This window comes from Alnus glutinosa, chromosome 3 (assembly GCF_958979055.1).
Source record: "Alnus glutinosa chromosome 3, dhAlnGlut1.1, whole genome shotgun sequence".
Classification (NCBI taxonomy): Eukaryota; Viridiplantae; Streptophyta; class Magnoliopsida; order Fagales; family Betulaceae; genus Alnus; species Alnus glutinosa.
The window spans coordinates 10,984,731-11,002,202 of record NC_084888.1 but is presented as its reverse complement, the minus strand read 5'-3'; the positions used below and the strand labels follow the sequence as shown (position 1 = coordinate 11,002,202).

At 34.4% G+C, this 17,472-nt stretch overlaps 1 protein-coding gene and 1 long non-coding RNA gene across 3 annotated transcripts; both read left to right on the top strand.

Moving 5' to 3' along the window:
* The first annotated feature begins 12,006 nt into the window (after window positions 1-12,006).
* Window positions 12,007-15,512, top strand: LOC133863763 (inositol oxygenase 1-like). 2 transcript variants are annotated; one of them, XM_062299845.1, is made up of 11 exons: window positions 12,007-12,229; window positions 12,545-12,650; window positions 13,227-13,308; window positions 13,435-13,639; window positions 14,356-14,415; window positions 14,501-14,553; window positions 14,641-14,763; window positions 14,863-14,899; window positions 15,035-15,113; window positions 15,201-15,282; window positions 15,379-15,512. In XM_062299845.1, the coding sequence occupies exons 1-11, from the start codon at window positions 12,199-12,201 to the stop codon at window positions 15,403-15,405; spliced, it is 885 nt and encodes a 294-aa protein (XP_062155829.1). In that variant the 5' UTR covers window positions 12,007-12,198; the 3' UTR covers window positions 15,406-15,512. The 2 variants fall into 2 exon arrangements, with proteins under 2 accessions (XP_062155829.1, XP_062155828.1); XM_062299844.1 differs by having other exon boundaries at window positions 12,010-12,229; window positions 14,863-14,932.
* Window positions 15,513-15,545: 33 nt separating this feature from the next.
* Window positions 15,546-17,094, top strand: LOC133864592 (uncharacterized). The gene is made up of 2 exons (XR_009899527.1): window positions 15,546-16,669; window positions 16,774-17,094. It is a non-coding gene; the product is annotated as an uncharacterized LOC133864592 (long non-coding RNA).
* The last annotated feature ends 378 nt before the right edge of the window (window positions 17,095-17,472 follow it).

Sequence of the window (17,472 nt, the reverse complement as noted above, 5' to 3'; positions counted from 1 at the left end):
GCCGGAGCGTGCTCCTCACGCGCCAACGTTGGGTCACGTTGATGCTGCTTTTGCCGCTCTCCACCGACCTCCTCCGCTTTTGCTGGTCTCCAACGGTAGTTTGGCCTCCATCTATGATGTATTTTGGGTTTATTTTTTGCTTCTGTCTTTTATTTTTGTGTTTATTTTTTGGCTTTTTTGTTACAACTTCTCTTTGTTTTCTCTTGTTTTGGTACTTGGGTCCTTAGAACTCTACATCACATATCACCTTCATTGGTGATCTCGATTTTGTGGCATCCGTGTCTCAAAGTAATGAGCCCGCATCTCGAAAAACATTGCCCCGCATACTTTCGTTCTTAATTTTAATTTTGAATTGCTCAACCCTTGTTGTATATTTTGTTTCTTGTTATAATTTTATTCATGTATCTATAAAAAAGAATTAGAAGCAACGGCATAGACAACATGCGAACGGTTAGTTCGGTGCGACTCAGCATGGTCCTCTGTGTGTGGGTAGCTGACCATTTTTGCAGCGCTCGAGCAGGATTACCTACCTGATTTAGCATGTCCATTCTCAACCACAAAAGTTTTATCTTACTAAACTCATTACCTTGGACAATGGACACGACTCAATTGGGCCTTTTTCTTCCTTTTTATATATATATATATATATATATATATATATATATATATATATATATATATATATATATATATATTAATCTTAAAATATTGGGTTAATTAACTATATTACCCGTTCTAGTTTACCATTCTTTTTGTATTGCCTTCCAATGTTTCAAATTTTACATTGTTCCCTTCAATTTTCCCTTTAATGTTCCCTTCTGCAACAAAAAATAATAAAAAATACTCTTTTTTAGATAAAAATAATGGTAAATGTATTATAAATCTCTAAGTCAACGCGATTTGAAATCACTCTTCCACTTTTTAAAAATCAATTTTTGATACATGAGTTTTTTGCAAATTTGAAATAAGTCATTCCGTGAGTTTTCCTTCAAGTTTACTGTAAACTGTTAGTACCACATAAGCTTTTTTGCCGAATCACCTTAAAATAATATATATATATTTTTTTTCATTTTATTAAAAAATATAACTAAAAAAAAAATCTAAAAAATAAGGCACGCACACTGCTGGCCACCCCCCAGAAATGGGGGTTCCCCCTTTGGGTGGCCTGCGAGCATCAACTGGCCGAGGCAAAGGGCGCCAAGATCATCAATGGGTTGTTTCTCAAGATGGACATGCCCGGAGACGGGTTGTCTCCGTACATGCTGCATTTCATTGGGTACAACGGAAAAACAGAGTTTTCTCCATGGCTTACGTTTGATGCAAGGTTTATTGGCTATTCACAAAGGTCTGCATCGCAGCTTCATTGTCAGGTGTGGAAGTCTCCAATTGTCCAAAGAAGATTCTAGCTGTCCAAAGGAGGACCACCTGGCAGTAGTCTTGCATTTCAGGCGTCAGTTCAGGAGCATTAGAGCATTCCTAGTAGCATCACCAAATTTTACTCACCAAAATAACTAAAAATCACTTTTTTCTATTCTGGTGAGCCACTTTATTAAAATTCTCCCAGCCTCACCATTTTAACTAGTCAATATTCACTATTCTATTTAAATAATAATTTTTTCATATTTATTTATTTTTTCTCTATATAATCTTTTTACAAAAAATCATTCATATTCATGAAATAAGGACATTATCGTGTGAGAGATGGGAGATGAAAGAAGAAAATGAGAAAAAAAAAAAAAAGGAAAAAAGTGTGCTAATCATGTGAGAGAGAAAGGTGAAACAAAATTTGGTGAGTGGATTGTTGAGTGAAAATGCTTCATCTAATTTGGTTAGTAATTTCAGTTATCAAATTTTTTTGGTTAAAATGGTGATGCTGCTGGGAGTGATTTTTCAGGATTTTCATCAAATTGGCTCACCAAAATAGCTAAAAAACTATTTTGGTGAGACTACTAGGAATGCTCTTACCTGCGTCAGTTCAAAGTAGATGCAAATTATGAAGTGGTGGAGCTATCCCACGTTATGTTTCCACTTTCTTTTAAGTATTCTGTTTCTTTTACTTTCTAGAAGGCATGATGGGTCATGGCATATCATGGATCAGGGGCATATATGTAATGGGCTTTCATCATGTAAATGTTATTTCCTATTTCTTAGCTTAGTGGTCCATGATGGACTTAGTGGTAGTTACTTGCAGTTACTTAGCTTGTATTTAAGTCTTACGTTGTTGGAATGAAAGGCTATCTATGAATTCAGTATAAGATAAACACTGAGAGTGTATGGGAGGAACCTGGATCCTTGAACTTCCAGAAACTTAAGTAAGAATTATCTACTTATTATCCAAGCTCATAACAAGTGGTATCAAAGTCAAGTTCCTAAAATATGGCGGAAGGTACCAGATTTACTCAGCTTTCTGAGCAAGTAACATTGTTGAAGGGAGACACAACAGGATTGAAAGACAGATCAGGCGTGGCAGGAAAGAGACAGCTGCAATTCGAGAAATCCAACACCAACAGCAGCAAGAGACAACAGAGATACAAGAAAGCCAGCACCGCACTCAGCAACTGATCGAGGCATTGACGTAGCAGATAGGCCAATTGCTAGAGGAAGGTGAGCACAACATCAGGACAAAAAAAATTAAAATAAAAAACCAAGACAATTATTTTTTGTTTTTAAATTTTTTTTAATTCTTTTTCTAAAAACTGAAAGAAAAAATATATATATATATATATTATTTAAAAAAAAAACAAATAACAAAATAACAAAATATATATATTTTAATTGATTTTTTTTTTTTAAAAAAAAAAAGGTTTAATTTTTACGTTTTTAGTTTTTTTTTTCAAATTTACAAGGGTATTTTTGTCTTTATGAAAAAAATTTAAAACCATTTTTGTCTTTTTGTTGGCCTTGAAGGGGACATCAACATTGTTTTAATAGTTTATGGGGATGGATATTAACACAATTAGTAGTTTGGGGAGAAACATTGACAATGAAGTGGTAGTTTTAAATGGGTATATGTACTTTTGCCATAACATAAATATAGTAACAGGAACTCAAAAAACAGCAGCATCAGCGGAGGGAGTGGTGGGGGGATGATGCTTGGAGAACACTAACGGGCACAATTAGAACCACACTCCAGCACGTGGGGGCCACGACGAGGCGCAAGAGAGACGCAAGGAGCCATGAAGCACAACGGAGGTTGAGAGTAGAGGTCGAAGGAGGTGGTGCGACATAATAAAGGGGGGGGGGGGGGGGGGGGGGGAGTGGCTGATGCTGCTATTTTTTGAGAAAGAGGAGGCAAAAAATAGAAAAGGCGCAATGAAGGAGTACATAGATAACAAGCCTAGAAATCGAGAAAGAACCATCATATCACAAAATACCCAGTTCTCTCTCATACTAACTTTTTTCTTCATCTCTTTCAGTCGGCTCAAGGAGGAGGGAAGAACCTCATCTCCTCTTCCTCTTTCCTTCATGTATTTTTTATTTTTGTTTATGTTGCAATTTGGGTAGAGGTTTCTCTAGCCCTCCTCACCTATTATGAGGATTTATCTTAATTTCGTGCTGTGCGACTTATCCTGACCGAAACTGCTACCTTGGTGTCTTGGCTTCTTCACCAAGCCGGTGGCTTTCTACTCCACGCTGGTAGTCTTCTCCCCCGCGTCGGTGGTCGGTTTTATCCAAGTTCTTAAGTCTGGTTTTTTAAAAACTAGGTCTACGTTCCTTTGATGGTCCATGTCTCACATGCGCCTCTCCATCGCACTCACTGGCATTCCAGCTCCCTGACGCCACCGGCCGTGTCTTCTTCCGCCTTCCACTCGTCGGAGCGTGGCTCCCACAAGCCGATGCCGAGACTCTTGCAGTCCACTCCGCCAAACGCAAAAAGGGGCACATGGAAAGGACAACAAATGGGGGAAGGAAGGAGGCAGGAAAATGATCAATCTGTAACAGTCTAGTTGATCTGTTATTGAAAACTAGGAGAGAATTGAGAATAGAAAATGAGAATTGAGGATCAAAAGAGAGAAAATAATGGAAGAACAATGCTTTACTGAGAAATGGCAATTCAAGGAGCCAATAAACTCTAAATTCCAACTTAGCCTTAGAGCTTCACCTCAAAGCTCTTTTAAATGAATATATGATTCAGGAAGAATCCATCTGGAAGCATAAATCTAGAGAACTTTGGCTGACCTGTAAGGATCTAAACACTAAGTTTTTTCACACTAGCACCCTCATTCGGTGAAGGAGAAATGCTATTGATCTTCTAAATTCCTCTACTGGTGGATGGATTACTGATTGGAGATCTATTGGTGACTGTTTTATTTCTAATTTCAAGAATTTGTTTGCCTTTACAAATCCTGCCTCTAGTAATGAGTTATTAGACCTTTTTCATTGCTCTGTCTCTGCCGAAGACAATCTTATGTTATGTGTTATTACAACTGAAGCAGAAATCCATACAGCACTAGCCAGCCTAGGTGCCTCAAAAGCCCTTGGACCTGATGAGTTTACAGTTCTGTTCTACATGAAATATTGGGATAGTATTAAATTGACTGTTCTCCAAGCTATTTGGAATTTTTTTCAGGAATAACCACCTGCTCAAGGAACAAAACCACACTTTCATAGCTCTAATCCCAAAGAAGTTGGGTGTCTCCTCTGTGCATCACTACTGCCCCATCAACCTCTGCAATATTATTTACAAGATCATCTCCAAACTGCTTGCTAATAGGCTAAAGCCCCTACTCAACAATATAATATCTCCATTTCAGACAGCCTTTATACCCAACTGCCATATTCAGGACAATTCTATATTGGCCCATGCATGAGATGCTCCACACTTTTAAATCTAAGCGAGGTAGGGGAGGCCTAATTGCTGCTAACATTGATATAGAGAAAGCTTTTGACAAAATGGAATGGTCATTTCTGTTAAAAATTCTTACAAAACTTGGTTTTCTTCCAAAGTGGATCCATTGGATCAGACTCTGCATTTCCACCTCCTCATTTTCAGTGCTTCTAAATGGCAGCGCTTTCGGGTTATTTTCCCAATCTTGGGGTCTTCGTCAAGGTGATCCACTATCCCCTTTTCTCTTTATTATTTGCACTGAAGTTATCTCCCATCTGTTTCACCAATGCCTTCGTGGTTTCAAAATCGCCAGATCATGTTCTCTCTTAAACCATCTTTTATTTGCTGATGATCTAGTCATTTTCACTACTGCAACCTCTAGTGAAGCTATTATTATTAAGGATTGTCTTCGAAATATAGCTCTTGGTCTGGACAAACTGTTAATGCTACCAAATCAAATATTCTATTTAGCAAAAATATAGCTACTTCCACCATCTCAGCTATCAGGAACCTTCTCCCCTTCCAGCTTACTCCAACTACTGCAAAACACCTTGACCTTCATATCCTATATGGCAAATCAAGAACAATAGCTTTCTCAGACATCTTAGACAAGGTTAATGGAAAAATTGAAGGTTGGAGATCAAAAACTTTGTCTCAGGCAGGTAAATCAACGCTGATTAAATCAGTGGTCTCTGCTCTACCATCCTATGCCATGAGTTCTTTTTCTGTTTCCGGATGCTCTTTATACAAAGCTAGACAGGGCTTTTAAAAAAATTTGGTGGGGTTTCCCAAAGGACAAAACCCGCAACTTATCACTCAAATCTTGGAAATCCATGTGTTTGCCAAAAGATCAAGGTGGTCTTGGTTTTAGACTTATGAAGGATGTGAACTTGTCTCTGATGTCCAAACTAGGATGGAAACTGCTCTCCAATCAAAACAGCTTATGGGTCTCTCTATTCCAGCAAAAGTATATCAGGTATGGTAATCTCTTATCCTCTTCTCTTAGAGCTGGATCTCGGATTTGGAATGGCATCAAGGCAACAATACCCATCATCTCTGCTGGAGCTTGTTTTATTCCTCATAATAACTCAAGCCTTCCTATATGGTCCTCACCATGGATTCCTACTGTCTCATCCTTCACACCTATACCTAGATTGCCTTCCATCCCCTCCAACCACTCCCTGGCCATTTCTAATCTAATTCACTCTTCTACCATGTCCTAAAGGCAAAATGTCTTGCATTTCTTGTTCGATCCCACCACCATCTCTGAAATTTTAAAAATTATCTGATTCCCTTCTCTGGACCCCTTCTACCACCGGTGTTTTCTCCACCAAATCTGCCCATCACCTCATTAGCTCATTCTCCCCTTCCACACCTTCACCTCTCTCAAAATCTTGTTGGAAAGCACTTTGGAAGCTCTAGCTGAACCATCACTTAAAACTTTTTCTTTGAAAAATGGTATGGAATATTATTCTTACCAAATTTCAAATTTCTCAATCCATCCCTTCTTCCCTATCAGACAACAGTTGCTTCCTTTGCTCTTATCCCACAGACCCTCTTCCCCAACTCTTTTTCACTTGCCCCATTGCACGTGTGGTTTGGTGCCAATCTTTTTAACCTTTGGATACTATTGCATTAAATGTTACTAACATGACAGATTGGATCCTTATCATTCTCCATTTACATCATATGCTTGGCGTCCCTCCAGCAGAGACTCATAAGTTCCAAATTTTTGCTGTTGTTGCATGTGACTACCTCTGGTTTACTAAAAATAAAGCTCATCATGATGGCACTATCCCGAATGCTCTTAGCATATTAACTACAATCAACAAGACTTCTCTGGAGCACTATTTTGCGTGGACAACCAAATATGATAAAACTCCTAAAGTTTGGAAGAGTCTATCTCCTCTTTATTTCAAGATAAACTATGATACTGCAATCATAGCCACTTTTTATGCTCAAGCTGCAATTTGTAGAAACTCATCTGGTTCTATAATCAAATGTATCTCCCTGATCAGCTCACCCTGCTCTCCTCTTTATGGTGAGGCTATTGCTGCTTCATTGGCAACTTCGTTAGGGTTATCTTCTTTTATTTTAGAAAGTGATTCTCTCAATGTCATTTTGGCGATTCAGCATTCAGCAACTACTACAGATTAGCGAATTGCTTCCACCATCTCCAATATTTTCTCTATCCTCCCACCAGTAACTAATTGGAAAGCTAGTCATGTTAACCAAAGTGCAAATTTATGTGTCCATCATGTCACTAATTGGACCGCAACTAGAATTTATTCTGGCTGCATTCCCATCATTTTCTTTTTATCCACATATTTTCCTCCATGTATTGAAAAAGGCACCCCTTCCAAATTCTTTGTTCCATAAGTTAGTTTTTCTTTTCTTTTCTTTTCATTCTTTCTATAATTTACTTAAAAAAATAAAAAATAAAAAACCTCCTCCAGATTCAATCCTGTTACATCGAACTGAATACCCTTTCTCACGTCCTTCTTCCCTTTTATACAAGTTCCTCTCAAGTTTCCACTTAACAGAACTGAAAGCCACTAACAAAAATTCAAATTAAACGACTACGTATTAAAACTACTTACAAGTTACAACCCAACGTAACATTTATTCCATCTAAACTAGACACGCGTCCAGCTTAATTAAACTGCCAGGTAGCTTATATCCCTTCCACGTGTCAGCAGTGGACGAGCTCAATGTTAAGCTCGTTTTCCAATCCCTCCTCTAAAACACCCATCGGAGGGGATGAAAAACCTCACAAAAAGGCGTAAAAGCTTTTCTAGAGAGTAGTCTAAAGATAGCGACGGTTAGGTTACAGCTATTTTGTTAGTTAGTTAGTGAAGTTGTACAATTTTTTTTATTTATTTTTTTTTTTTTGGCCTTTTGACTTTTTTTTTATTGGTAGTGACTAAGCCAGTGAAGTTGTACACAATTTTTGTTTTTAGGCCCGATTGTAGTAGATGAATCTAGAAACGGGACATGTGCCCCTTGTGACATTGGTCTTCCCACCCTGACTTTGGCCATGGAGATTTTTGACCCTAGAATGGGAGATGTACAAATATATATATATTTTTTTTTTGGCCTTTTAACTTTTTTATGGGTAGTGACTTCCCCTCACCGACATAGATAGTTATAATAATAGTTTTGTCAAAGTAACTTAAGAAAAGACAGTATTTTATAAAGAGATGAGTTGGTTGTCATTTTCTTACGCATTTTATATATATATATATATATATATATATATATATATTTTGTTGTCCGATTGCCAGCCGTGAAGGGATGAAGATATTTTGGGGGGAGGGGGGCTAATGGGGTATATCCACCCATGGCCTTGGTCATTTAATTATATTTGCATACTACTTATTATAGGTCCTTGTAAACTGTGCAAACCTGCAATGACTTGTTGCGAGACAAGAAATGGACAATCTTACAGCCTACATGAAAATGACACTACATCTGCATGTAGCTAAAGAATCTATCTTTTTTAGGGAGAGTAAACGTATTCTCTTTAAATAAAAAAAAAAAAATTGAAAAACTATGGTTTTTATTTTTTTTATTCTTTATTCTTTATTCCTTTATTTTTAATTTTTTTTAAAAAAAATAATTTTTTGTTTTGTTTTTATATAATTTTAAGAAATTTTATAATTTTATAAAGGATAATTTTGTCATTCGGAAGAATATTAACATCTTTTTGTAGTTTAGAGAGCACATTGCCACAATTAGTAATTTAAAAGAGACATCGATAATTGAGTAATAATTTAAAGGAAATATAAACGATGAAATTATTGTAAGCAAATTTTTGTATTTTTTTTTTTTTTGAAAAATAAACTACGGCGTAAATAAAAAATTGAACGAAAGTTGTATTTATAGTTGAACGACAATCATTTCTATTTTTTTGAAGTCGGTTCTTGCCATCTCTAGCTCAGACAGAAACACACAAGCTAGGACCATGTACTTCCCAGGCTTCGCTTTATCAATGAGAGGATAAATTTCTATTTCTATTTCCTATTTTGTCTAAATCAGCTTTGCTGTAATATGGACAACCCCATAAACAAAATGATTCCTATGGGACGTATAGAAGGACGTCAAAGCGCAAGAGCCATTCAAAACGTCGAAAGTTGGTTCCATCAACTTCATAGAAAGGCAAATTAATTAAGGCCCCGGCCACTAGTAATTAGAGGAATTATGATATTTAATTAAGCAAAATGCTCTTTAGTAAACTATTATACGACGATCATATGATTGAGATAATGTGACAGATAAAATTAACTAATTATCATTTTTATTTTTTTATTTTTTTTTTATTCCCAAGGAATGACTCAATTGACTGGAGATCACGCCTCATGAAGCGGGTGTCAATAATTCTAATTTTTCCTTCCTCTCTTATGTGGACATGTCAAAAAATAATTATCAATTTTTTACACGTCATGTCTAATCTAAAAGCTGATAGGTAATTCTAAGTACTGAACGTTATTATATCCTCATCTCAAGGGAGAGAGCCATTCAAGAGCTTGGGGGGCTTGGCCCCCAAGGCTTTCTCAAAAAAAAAATTAAAAATTTTCTCCTAATATTTTTATTTTTTTTAATTTGGCCCCCAAGTCCTAAGGCTTTCCCAAAAAAAATCTAAAAAAATCCAAAAAGAAAATTAAAAAAAATTTAAAATTTACCCCTAATTAAAATTTAAAATGTACCCCTAATTTTTTTTTAAAAAAATTGTCTCCCAATTTTATTTTATTTTTCAATTTGACCCCTCAAGTTATAGATGCCGGCTTCACCCCTGCTCATCCCATTGGATTGATGTAGCATCTATCTTTGATTTTTTTTTTTTTTTTTTTTTTTTTTTAATTAAGGCTTATTCAAAGGCTATTGGACACTGTCATATCAACCCAATAGAACGAGAATAAGATGAAAGTTGAGTATGTAACATAAATCAAAGCTGATTTTTAGTGCCATACCATCTCAATTATATAATTATCATATAGAAATATGATACGTTTACAATTTCTATACAACTTTAACAATTTTTTTTTTTCAAACTAATTATTATATCTCTTTTCTTATATGTGAGTCATACGTATCTAATGGTTGATTTTTTTTTTTTATTTTTAAAAAAAAAAATAAAAAAATTTATTAGAGTTGCAGGTACATAAGTTGTATAATAGTTAAAAACGTATCATATCTCTATCCATTATCATATAACAATATTCTAAATAATATTTCTCTTTAATCAATAGCATTGGGAGAATTTGGCTTGCGAACAAAGAACAATTAGACATCTCCTTTTTGTTTTTTGTTTTTTATTTTGTTTCTTAGCACAATAGCAATCCTCTTGAACATGAAAAAGTATGGATTACTTGATAATACGCCACAACAATGTAGTCAAATGGATAGAATACCTTTACTAGTCGATAAAAAGTCATCTTATCAGTTATCACCTAAGGTACGATTTTCAAACTTGTTTCCATTAGTGGATCCAATTTTCCTGTTGAAACTTTTCAATTTTTAATATATTATTACACTTCTTCCTCAAACCTATGACATAGTCAATCCTTATCTCCAGTCTTGGCCTCCCCGAAATCCAGAAAAAAGTTGGGTTTTGAATTTTCACTTCTATTTTATTATGAAAAATGTTAAATTTACAACACCAACACAACAACCCTTCACATGAGGGTAGACCCCACACACTGGGGCCCACACTCATGTGAGGGGTTGTTGTGTGGTTGTTGTAATGGTGTTGTATATGAATCAAATCCCTTTTATTATATATATATATATATATATATATATATATATATAGAAATGATCCCTACATTCATTTCTCACAACAGCCCCACAACAAGCTGATGTGGCTGGTAATATTTTATTATTTTTTTACAAAAAGAAAAGAAAAGAAAACAAATCAAAAAAATATTAAAATATTACCAGCTACTTCAACTTGTTGTGAGGCTGTTGTGAGAAATGAGTGTAGGGATCATTTCTCATATATATATATATATATATATATATATATATATATATATATATATATCTACTACGCGTTAGATATTTAGAGTATATTGAGAGTTCAAGAATCTAAGTTGCAGTTGAAAACTATCACAGTTAAAGACTATGACCTAACTACAATTAAAAACTATCACGTGGCACTCATAGTTGAAGACTGTAACATATAGCTACAATTGAAATCTATCACATAGTCATAGTATGAAATTATTACCAAATAAATAAAATTAAAATGAAAATTTTGTAGGTTTATAGGCTGAACCACATATTCTTTGTGTCTATTTTATATTTCGCATAATATTATCTTTTAAAGATCTCATTTTTAAATCAATCTTTAAATTTATAAACTTACATTTGGGTCTTACAAATTTAATATTAAAATTAAAACTTAGATTATATAAAAATAGGTGTAATTTCTCTTTATCAAAACTCACAGAATCCCATAAGATGGATCCTATGCTTAGGTTGTGACGTGTACACAAACTATTGGCAGAAAAATTTGGAAGTCAGTCGTACTAGAAAGTACATTGGACGACTCCTCTTTCTGGCTAATACGAGATCTCATCCTACCTTATGATCTCATGGTCTGCTAAAACACGTGTTAAAATTTCCACACGTGTCTCGCTTTTATAGTGCATGAGCTGTGGCTGTGCTCACAGTAAGAAACGTGGCACGCTCATAGCCATTGCAGACCGCCAGATCAGAGAGTCCTTGACCGACAGCATGGCGTGGCAGTACTAGAAAGAGCAGTGGAAATATCGATTAGAAAACAACCTAATAAAACAACACGCAGGGTACCAAAATTGAGTAGATGCCACGTCAGGTGGACCCCACACAACCAAATGCGATTGTGACGTCCAACTCTTGCTGACTCACTCATGACGAAGAGATTGGGCGTGTGGGTCCCATGGAAATGATAATTATCAATGAAACAAAAAGATTAGGCGACTAATCACATACTAAGATGGAAACTCCGTGTCTCTCACAGTCACGCACACTCTCTCTCTCTGTCTGTCCATTGGCAACTTGCATGGAAGTCCCTTCTGTTTCCAACTTTGTCTCTCTATTCCTTTTACTTTGTTATAAAATAATATTTTTATCATATATTATCTGATATATATATATATGTATGCGGAACAATAAAATAAAAAAGAAAGGAAATTAAACTTACAGATTTTCAGTGAAGGACTCAGGACATTCAAATTCTCAGGGAAGGACTCTCCGGCCAATTATAAATACCAACCATTTGGCAATCCCACAATGCCACCACAACCCAAACTCTTTATCAAATCTCTTAGATTTCCTGCTTTTTTACCTTGTTTTCTTCAGATTCTGTGCTTTCGTTTTGAATCAGGATGACTATCCTCATTGAGCAGCCTGAGTTTGGTAAATTTTTTTCGACTCCCCCCCTTTTTTATTTTCCCTAAATTTTTGTTTGTAATCCAATTTTTTTTTTTTTTTTTTCTAAATTTTCTTCTTTTAATAGTTTTAATTTTCAATTTTTTTTTTGTTCATTAATCTTTGATATGATACACACCATGGTACGATTTTTTTTTTAAAAAAAATAATAATAATTTATTTGTGATAATTTTTTAATATTTGTAGTTTGATGTACTATAAATCAAAGGAAATATGATGATTATAAAATATCCCTTTAATATGCATACTTTTTCGGTCTTGAAATTTTTGGTTAAATCACAGGCGTTGAAGCAGATCAGGAAAAGACGATCCCTGTTGATGAGAAAGAATTGGTGTTGGATGGTGGATTTGTTGTGCCAGAGATCAACTCATTCGGCCAAACCTTTAGGTCTGCTCCTTTTGCGTAATTTTATTAATTGTTTAAAACCCAACAAAATCTTAAAAATGAAATAATTGCAATATTAATTCGAGCCTCTTGATCTATCTGGATAAAACTGAAGCAAAATAAGCCAAGAGATCTAATTTAAGCACTGAATATGATCAAGATCTGCGGTGGATAGGCTCTGATCTGCAAACATCACGTTTATGAGCAAAACATGCTACAAGAGCTCCGATCCTTGGTTGCTCGGCTAAGCCCAAAAGTGCTTGGATATTTAATTTTAATTAACCCTCCAAATGATAGCTTAATTATTCATCAACAAAGAGACCAGCTAATACCACCGACTAATTATTGGATAATAATTGGATAATAATTGGATGGCGGTGGGGGTGGCATCAAATATAAAGAAAAGAAAGTTCGATTCTCTTTCAACCCTTGGCTATTGTTACCCTAGAAATGGGCCCAACAGGCTACAGTGAGGCCTATTTAAGTTTTTTATTTTTTATTATTATTTTCCTTAATATTTATTTATTTTTTATTTTATGAGATTGAGTCTTTAATATTTACTCTAGAAATGCAAAACAGGGCTTATGATGCTGAAAGTGAGAGACAGCAAGGCGTGGAAAACTTCTACCGGATCAATCACATTAACCAGACTTATGGCTTTGTAAGCAAATGGAATAATAATTTATCTATTCATCCCAAAAAAAAAAAAAAAAAAATTATTTATCTATATTAATTTTACTTATTTGAGTCGTAACGACATATATTTTATATTAATAATTAAATGCAGGTGAAGAAAATGAGAGAAGATTATGGGAAATTGGATAGGATGGAGATGAGCATATGGGAATGTTGTGAGCTTCTGAATGAAGTTGTCGACGAGAGCGATCCGGACTTGGACGAGCCCCAAATCGAGCATTTGTTACAAACGGCTGAAGCCATTAGAAAGGACTACCCTAATGAGGATTGGCTGCACCTCACTGGCCTTATCCATGGTACCTTTTTTTTTTTTTTTTTTTTTTTTTTTTTTTAAATTTTTCCTAAGTAATTTGTTTGAACTTTATCCATGCTATATTAGAGTAATGCTATATACAAAGACTTGTATATCAATGTCAACTCTGTCAAATTTTTTTAAAAAAAAAAAAAATTCTAAGTGGGGGTATTTTTGTAAATTCAGATAAAATAATAACCCACTCATAAATCTTTGCAATTATTTGTTTTTTTCTTAAAAAAATAGAGGACTATTTTGAGAATTTTGACATCCCACCGTTAGGATTTAACGAAAAATTATAACGGATGGGTGAAATTGAAAACAATTGAAATATGGATATACTAAATTTAGAGTTTTTAAAACCTGACCAACGCATAAATTATTTCAATTGATTTTTTTTTTCCTACAAAAATAATGAATGTTTTGAAAATTTTGACACCCCCTGGAAAAATCTTAATGGATTGGTGAAATCAAAAAAAAAAAATTGAAAGATTGATACACTAAATTGTAAATTTTTTAAGTTTAGAAGGTAAATCCAAATGAGATAGAAGTTCTGAGAATTAAGTAAAGTTTCTTCAAAATTTAAGGCTTGATTTTTACTGCTATGTTATTTCGGTTGTATGATAATTATATAGTAAGATACTAAATACAATATTATTTAAAATGATCCGATTCTTGGAGGAGCTCTTAAGCTAATTTTGTGACGATAATTTGCTTTAGATCTTGGAAAGGTGCTTCTTCTTCCTAGCTTCGGTGGGCTTCCTCAATGGGCTGTTGTCGGTGAGTATTGCGTTTCACTGTAGTATATTAAATATTACATAATTTTGCCGAATTTCAATTCATTGAATCATGAACCCATAAACAGGTGACACGTACCCAGTTGGGTGTGCTTTCGACGAGTCAATTGTCCATCACAAGGTAATTTCAATTCGTTCCACTTTTATCTAATAATTAATTTTGGCCAATCAAATCGAAGGCTAATTAATATTGAACTCTTGACCACAGTATTTCAAGGAAAATGCTGACTCTAACAACCCTGCTTACAACACAAAGTATGGAGTTTACTCTGAGGGATGCGGACTTAACAATGTAATGATGTCTTGGGGACACGACGACTACATGTATTTGGTACATATTTCGAAGCCTAAACAAAAATAATTTAAATTCCACAATATATAATTATATATATATATATATACATGAATTAATTAATTGCATGTTTTTCAGGTGGCAAAGGAGAATAAAACCACTCTACCTTCAGCAGGTCTTTTCATCATCAGATACCACTCATTCTACGGTAAATACAAATATATATATATATATATATATATATATAGAATTGATATAAATTAAATCAGTTAATTCTCTGATTTAATTAAATTAATTGGTATTAATGCAGCATTACATAGAGCAGGGGCATATAAGCAGTTAATGAATGAGGAGGATGTTGAGAATCTGAAATGGCTTGAAATTTTCAAGTAAGATAACATGCTTAATTGGATTATTTATTTATTTATTTATTGTTTAACTTGGAATTTTTATTTATTTATTTATTATATATGTAGCAAGTATGACCTTTACAGCAAGAGCAAACTTCTAATTGATGTTGAAAAGGTGAAGCCATACTATGTTTCCCTCATTGAAAAGGTGAGCACCATGGTTAGAATGATGAAGCTACCTAATAATTAATTCTTCCCTTTTAATTATCACCTGCATTAACATGAACCATATGTGCTGTTGCAGTACTTCCCTGCCAAGCTAAAATGGTGAAACTCAGGGGATTTGAAGTTTGAGGAGTCAAGATATGCTTACCTATATATATATATAGCTAGCTAGTTGTTGAGAGTAAATCTTTCATCTTCTTTTTTTTCTCTCTCTCTTTCTTTTTCTTTTTCTTTTTCTTTTTCTTTTTCTTTTTTTTTTTTTGGGTATGCTAAATAATGATGTAGATGTATTTTGTTTGCAGTTTTAATTCTACTTCTTTTCACTAAGCGTTTCTGAGCATTCAAATATGAAAAATGTATGTCTATGATATGGTAGATTGTTCTGAACGTCTAAAACAGTGATGACGTAGCGGAAGACTAAATCAAAGAGCAACGTTTTTTATTCTGCAAGGAGAAGCGTCTTCGTCTTCTACTAAAAAAGATTAAAACAAGCCCGCACGCTAAAAGAAAGATAAAACTCCGTACAGTATTTAAGAAAGAAGTCTCTAATATGATAATAATCCAATTGATTGAGTTTTACATTATAAGCTAGCTTATTTATAGAAGAAAAATACTTTTAGAGAAAGTAAACCTAATCCTACTAGTAATAGTAAACCTATTCCTAGTAGCAATAGTAAACTTAGTCCTAATAGTAATGGTGAATCTAATCCTCGTAAGGAAAAGAAAAAAATAAAGCAAATTGAAGCCTAGTAAGTAAAAGGAAATAAAATCTTAATTGTACATAAGAAAATAAAATAAAATAAAATTATGGATTGACGATCAAGTCTTTTTTTTTTGTACTTCCATTATTTGAGAACATGTAAACTTTTAATCAAATGGTGCTGCTTCAATATAATTTTTGACGTTTCTTTTTACTTTTTTTCACCGAAAATATTAATAAATTTCGCCGTACATCGAGTGAGTACAATTACAGTCACAGTAACTCATTTTAGATAGCTCATACATAATGTAAAGCTGTAGAATTGAATTTGGTCAATTGCTTACAGGCTCGGATCGATAAAATCAAAAGATTTGAATAACAATAGATCATTGACTGACTTAGCTTTAATTGCTATTGGTAAATTAAAGTCAGAAGTCAGCCTAAGACTAGGAATCAGGCTTCCCATTCAAACAAGTGCCGTGTGATTCAAGGCACAGAGTAGCTATATAACTAAACCTCGATCACCATGTTAACACAGCAAATCTACAACATTAATAAGCAATGGCTGCTGCTGGTAACTCTTTGAGGTCTGCTTTGGTGATGCTCTTCATATTTGCAATCATATTATCTCCAATGGCAACGTGTGAGGCAGCTCGATTCACTCAAAGAGGTAAAAAAAAACACCCATTAATTACCATTTACCAGCTTATATGCATGGTGGCAATTAACCATGACAAGATTTTCATTTTTATTTTCTTACCGTCTTGCGTGCAGCTTCAGGACCCATTTGCCCTGCCTGTGTGTGTTGCACACCTCCCCCGCCGGGCTCTTGTTGCAGCAAGTGTTGCGCTACTCCGGGGTCTCCAAGTTAGTCTGAGAAGGGGTCTCCGTAAGCCTTATTGCATGAATAAAAGGATCGAATCTCCACACTTCCATTGAGACATCCTAATCGACCTGTTTTAGTATGTTAGAATATGGACTTCAAATCTTGGATCCACGTTATCTCTAAGCAAATGCATAATATATCTACTGTACGTCATTTTTCTTCTTCACATATATTAATAAAGATGGCTTATTATTAGAATATTAATTAAATTATTAAATTCATTTCTTTATAATTCATATTAGCGTACCAATTTTTTGTAGCTATATTCATTCCCATAGAGAATTTTGACTAAATGACACTTCCTCCCCAAATTACCATTCCTGCATCACTTACCTTTATTAGGACGTAGCGGAAGATTTGATAACAACAATTAGAAGCGTCTGCATATTCTAATCAAAAGATAAAATCGGCCCTAACTCCGCAGAGTGTTTGAGAGAAGTCTCTACTTTGATAAATAATTCAATTGATTGTTTATTATATTGCAAACTCACCTATAGATAGTAGAGAAATACTAGTAGAGAAAGTAGACCTATTTTTAGTAGTGAAAGTAAACATAATCCTAGTAAGGAGACAATTAAATCCTAATA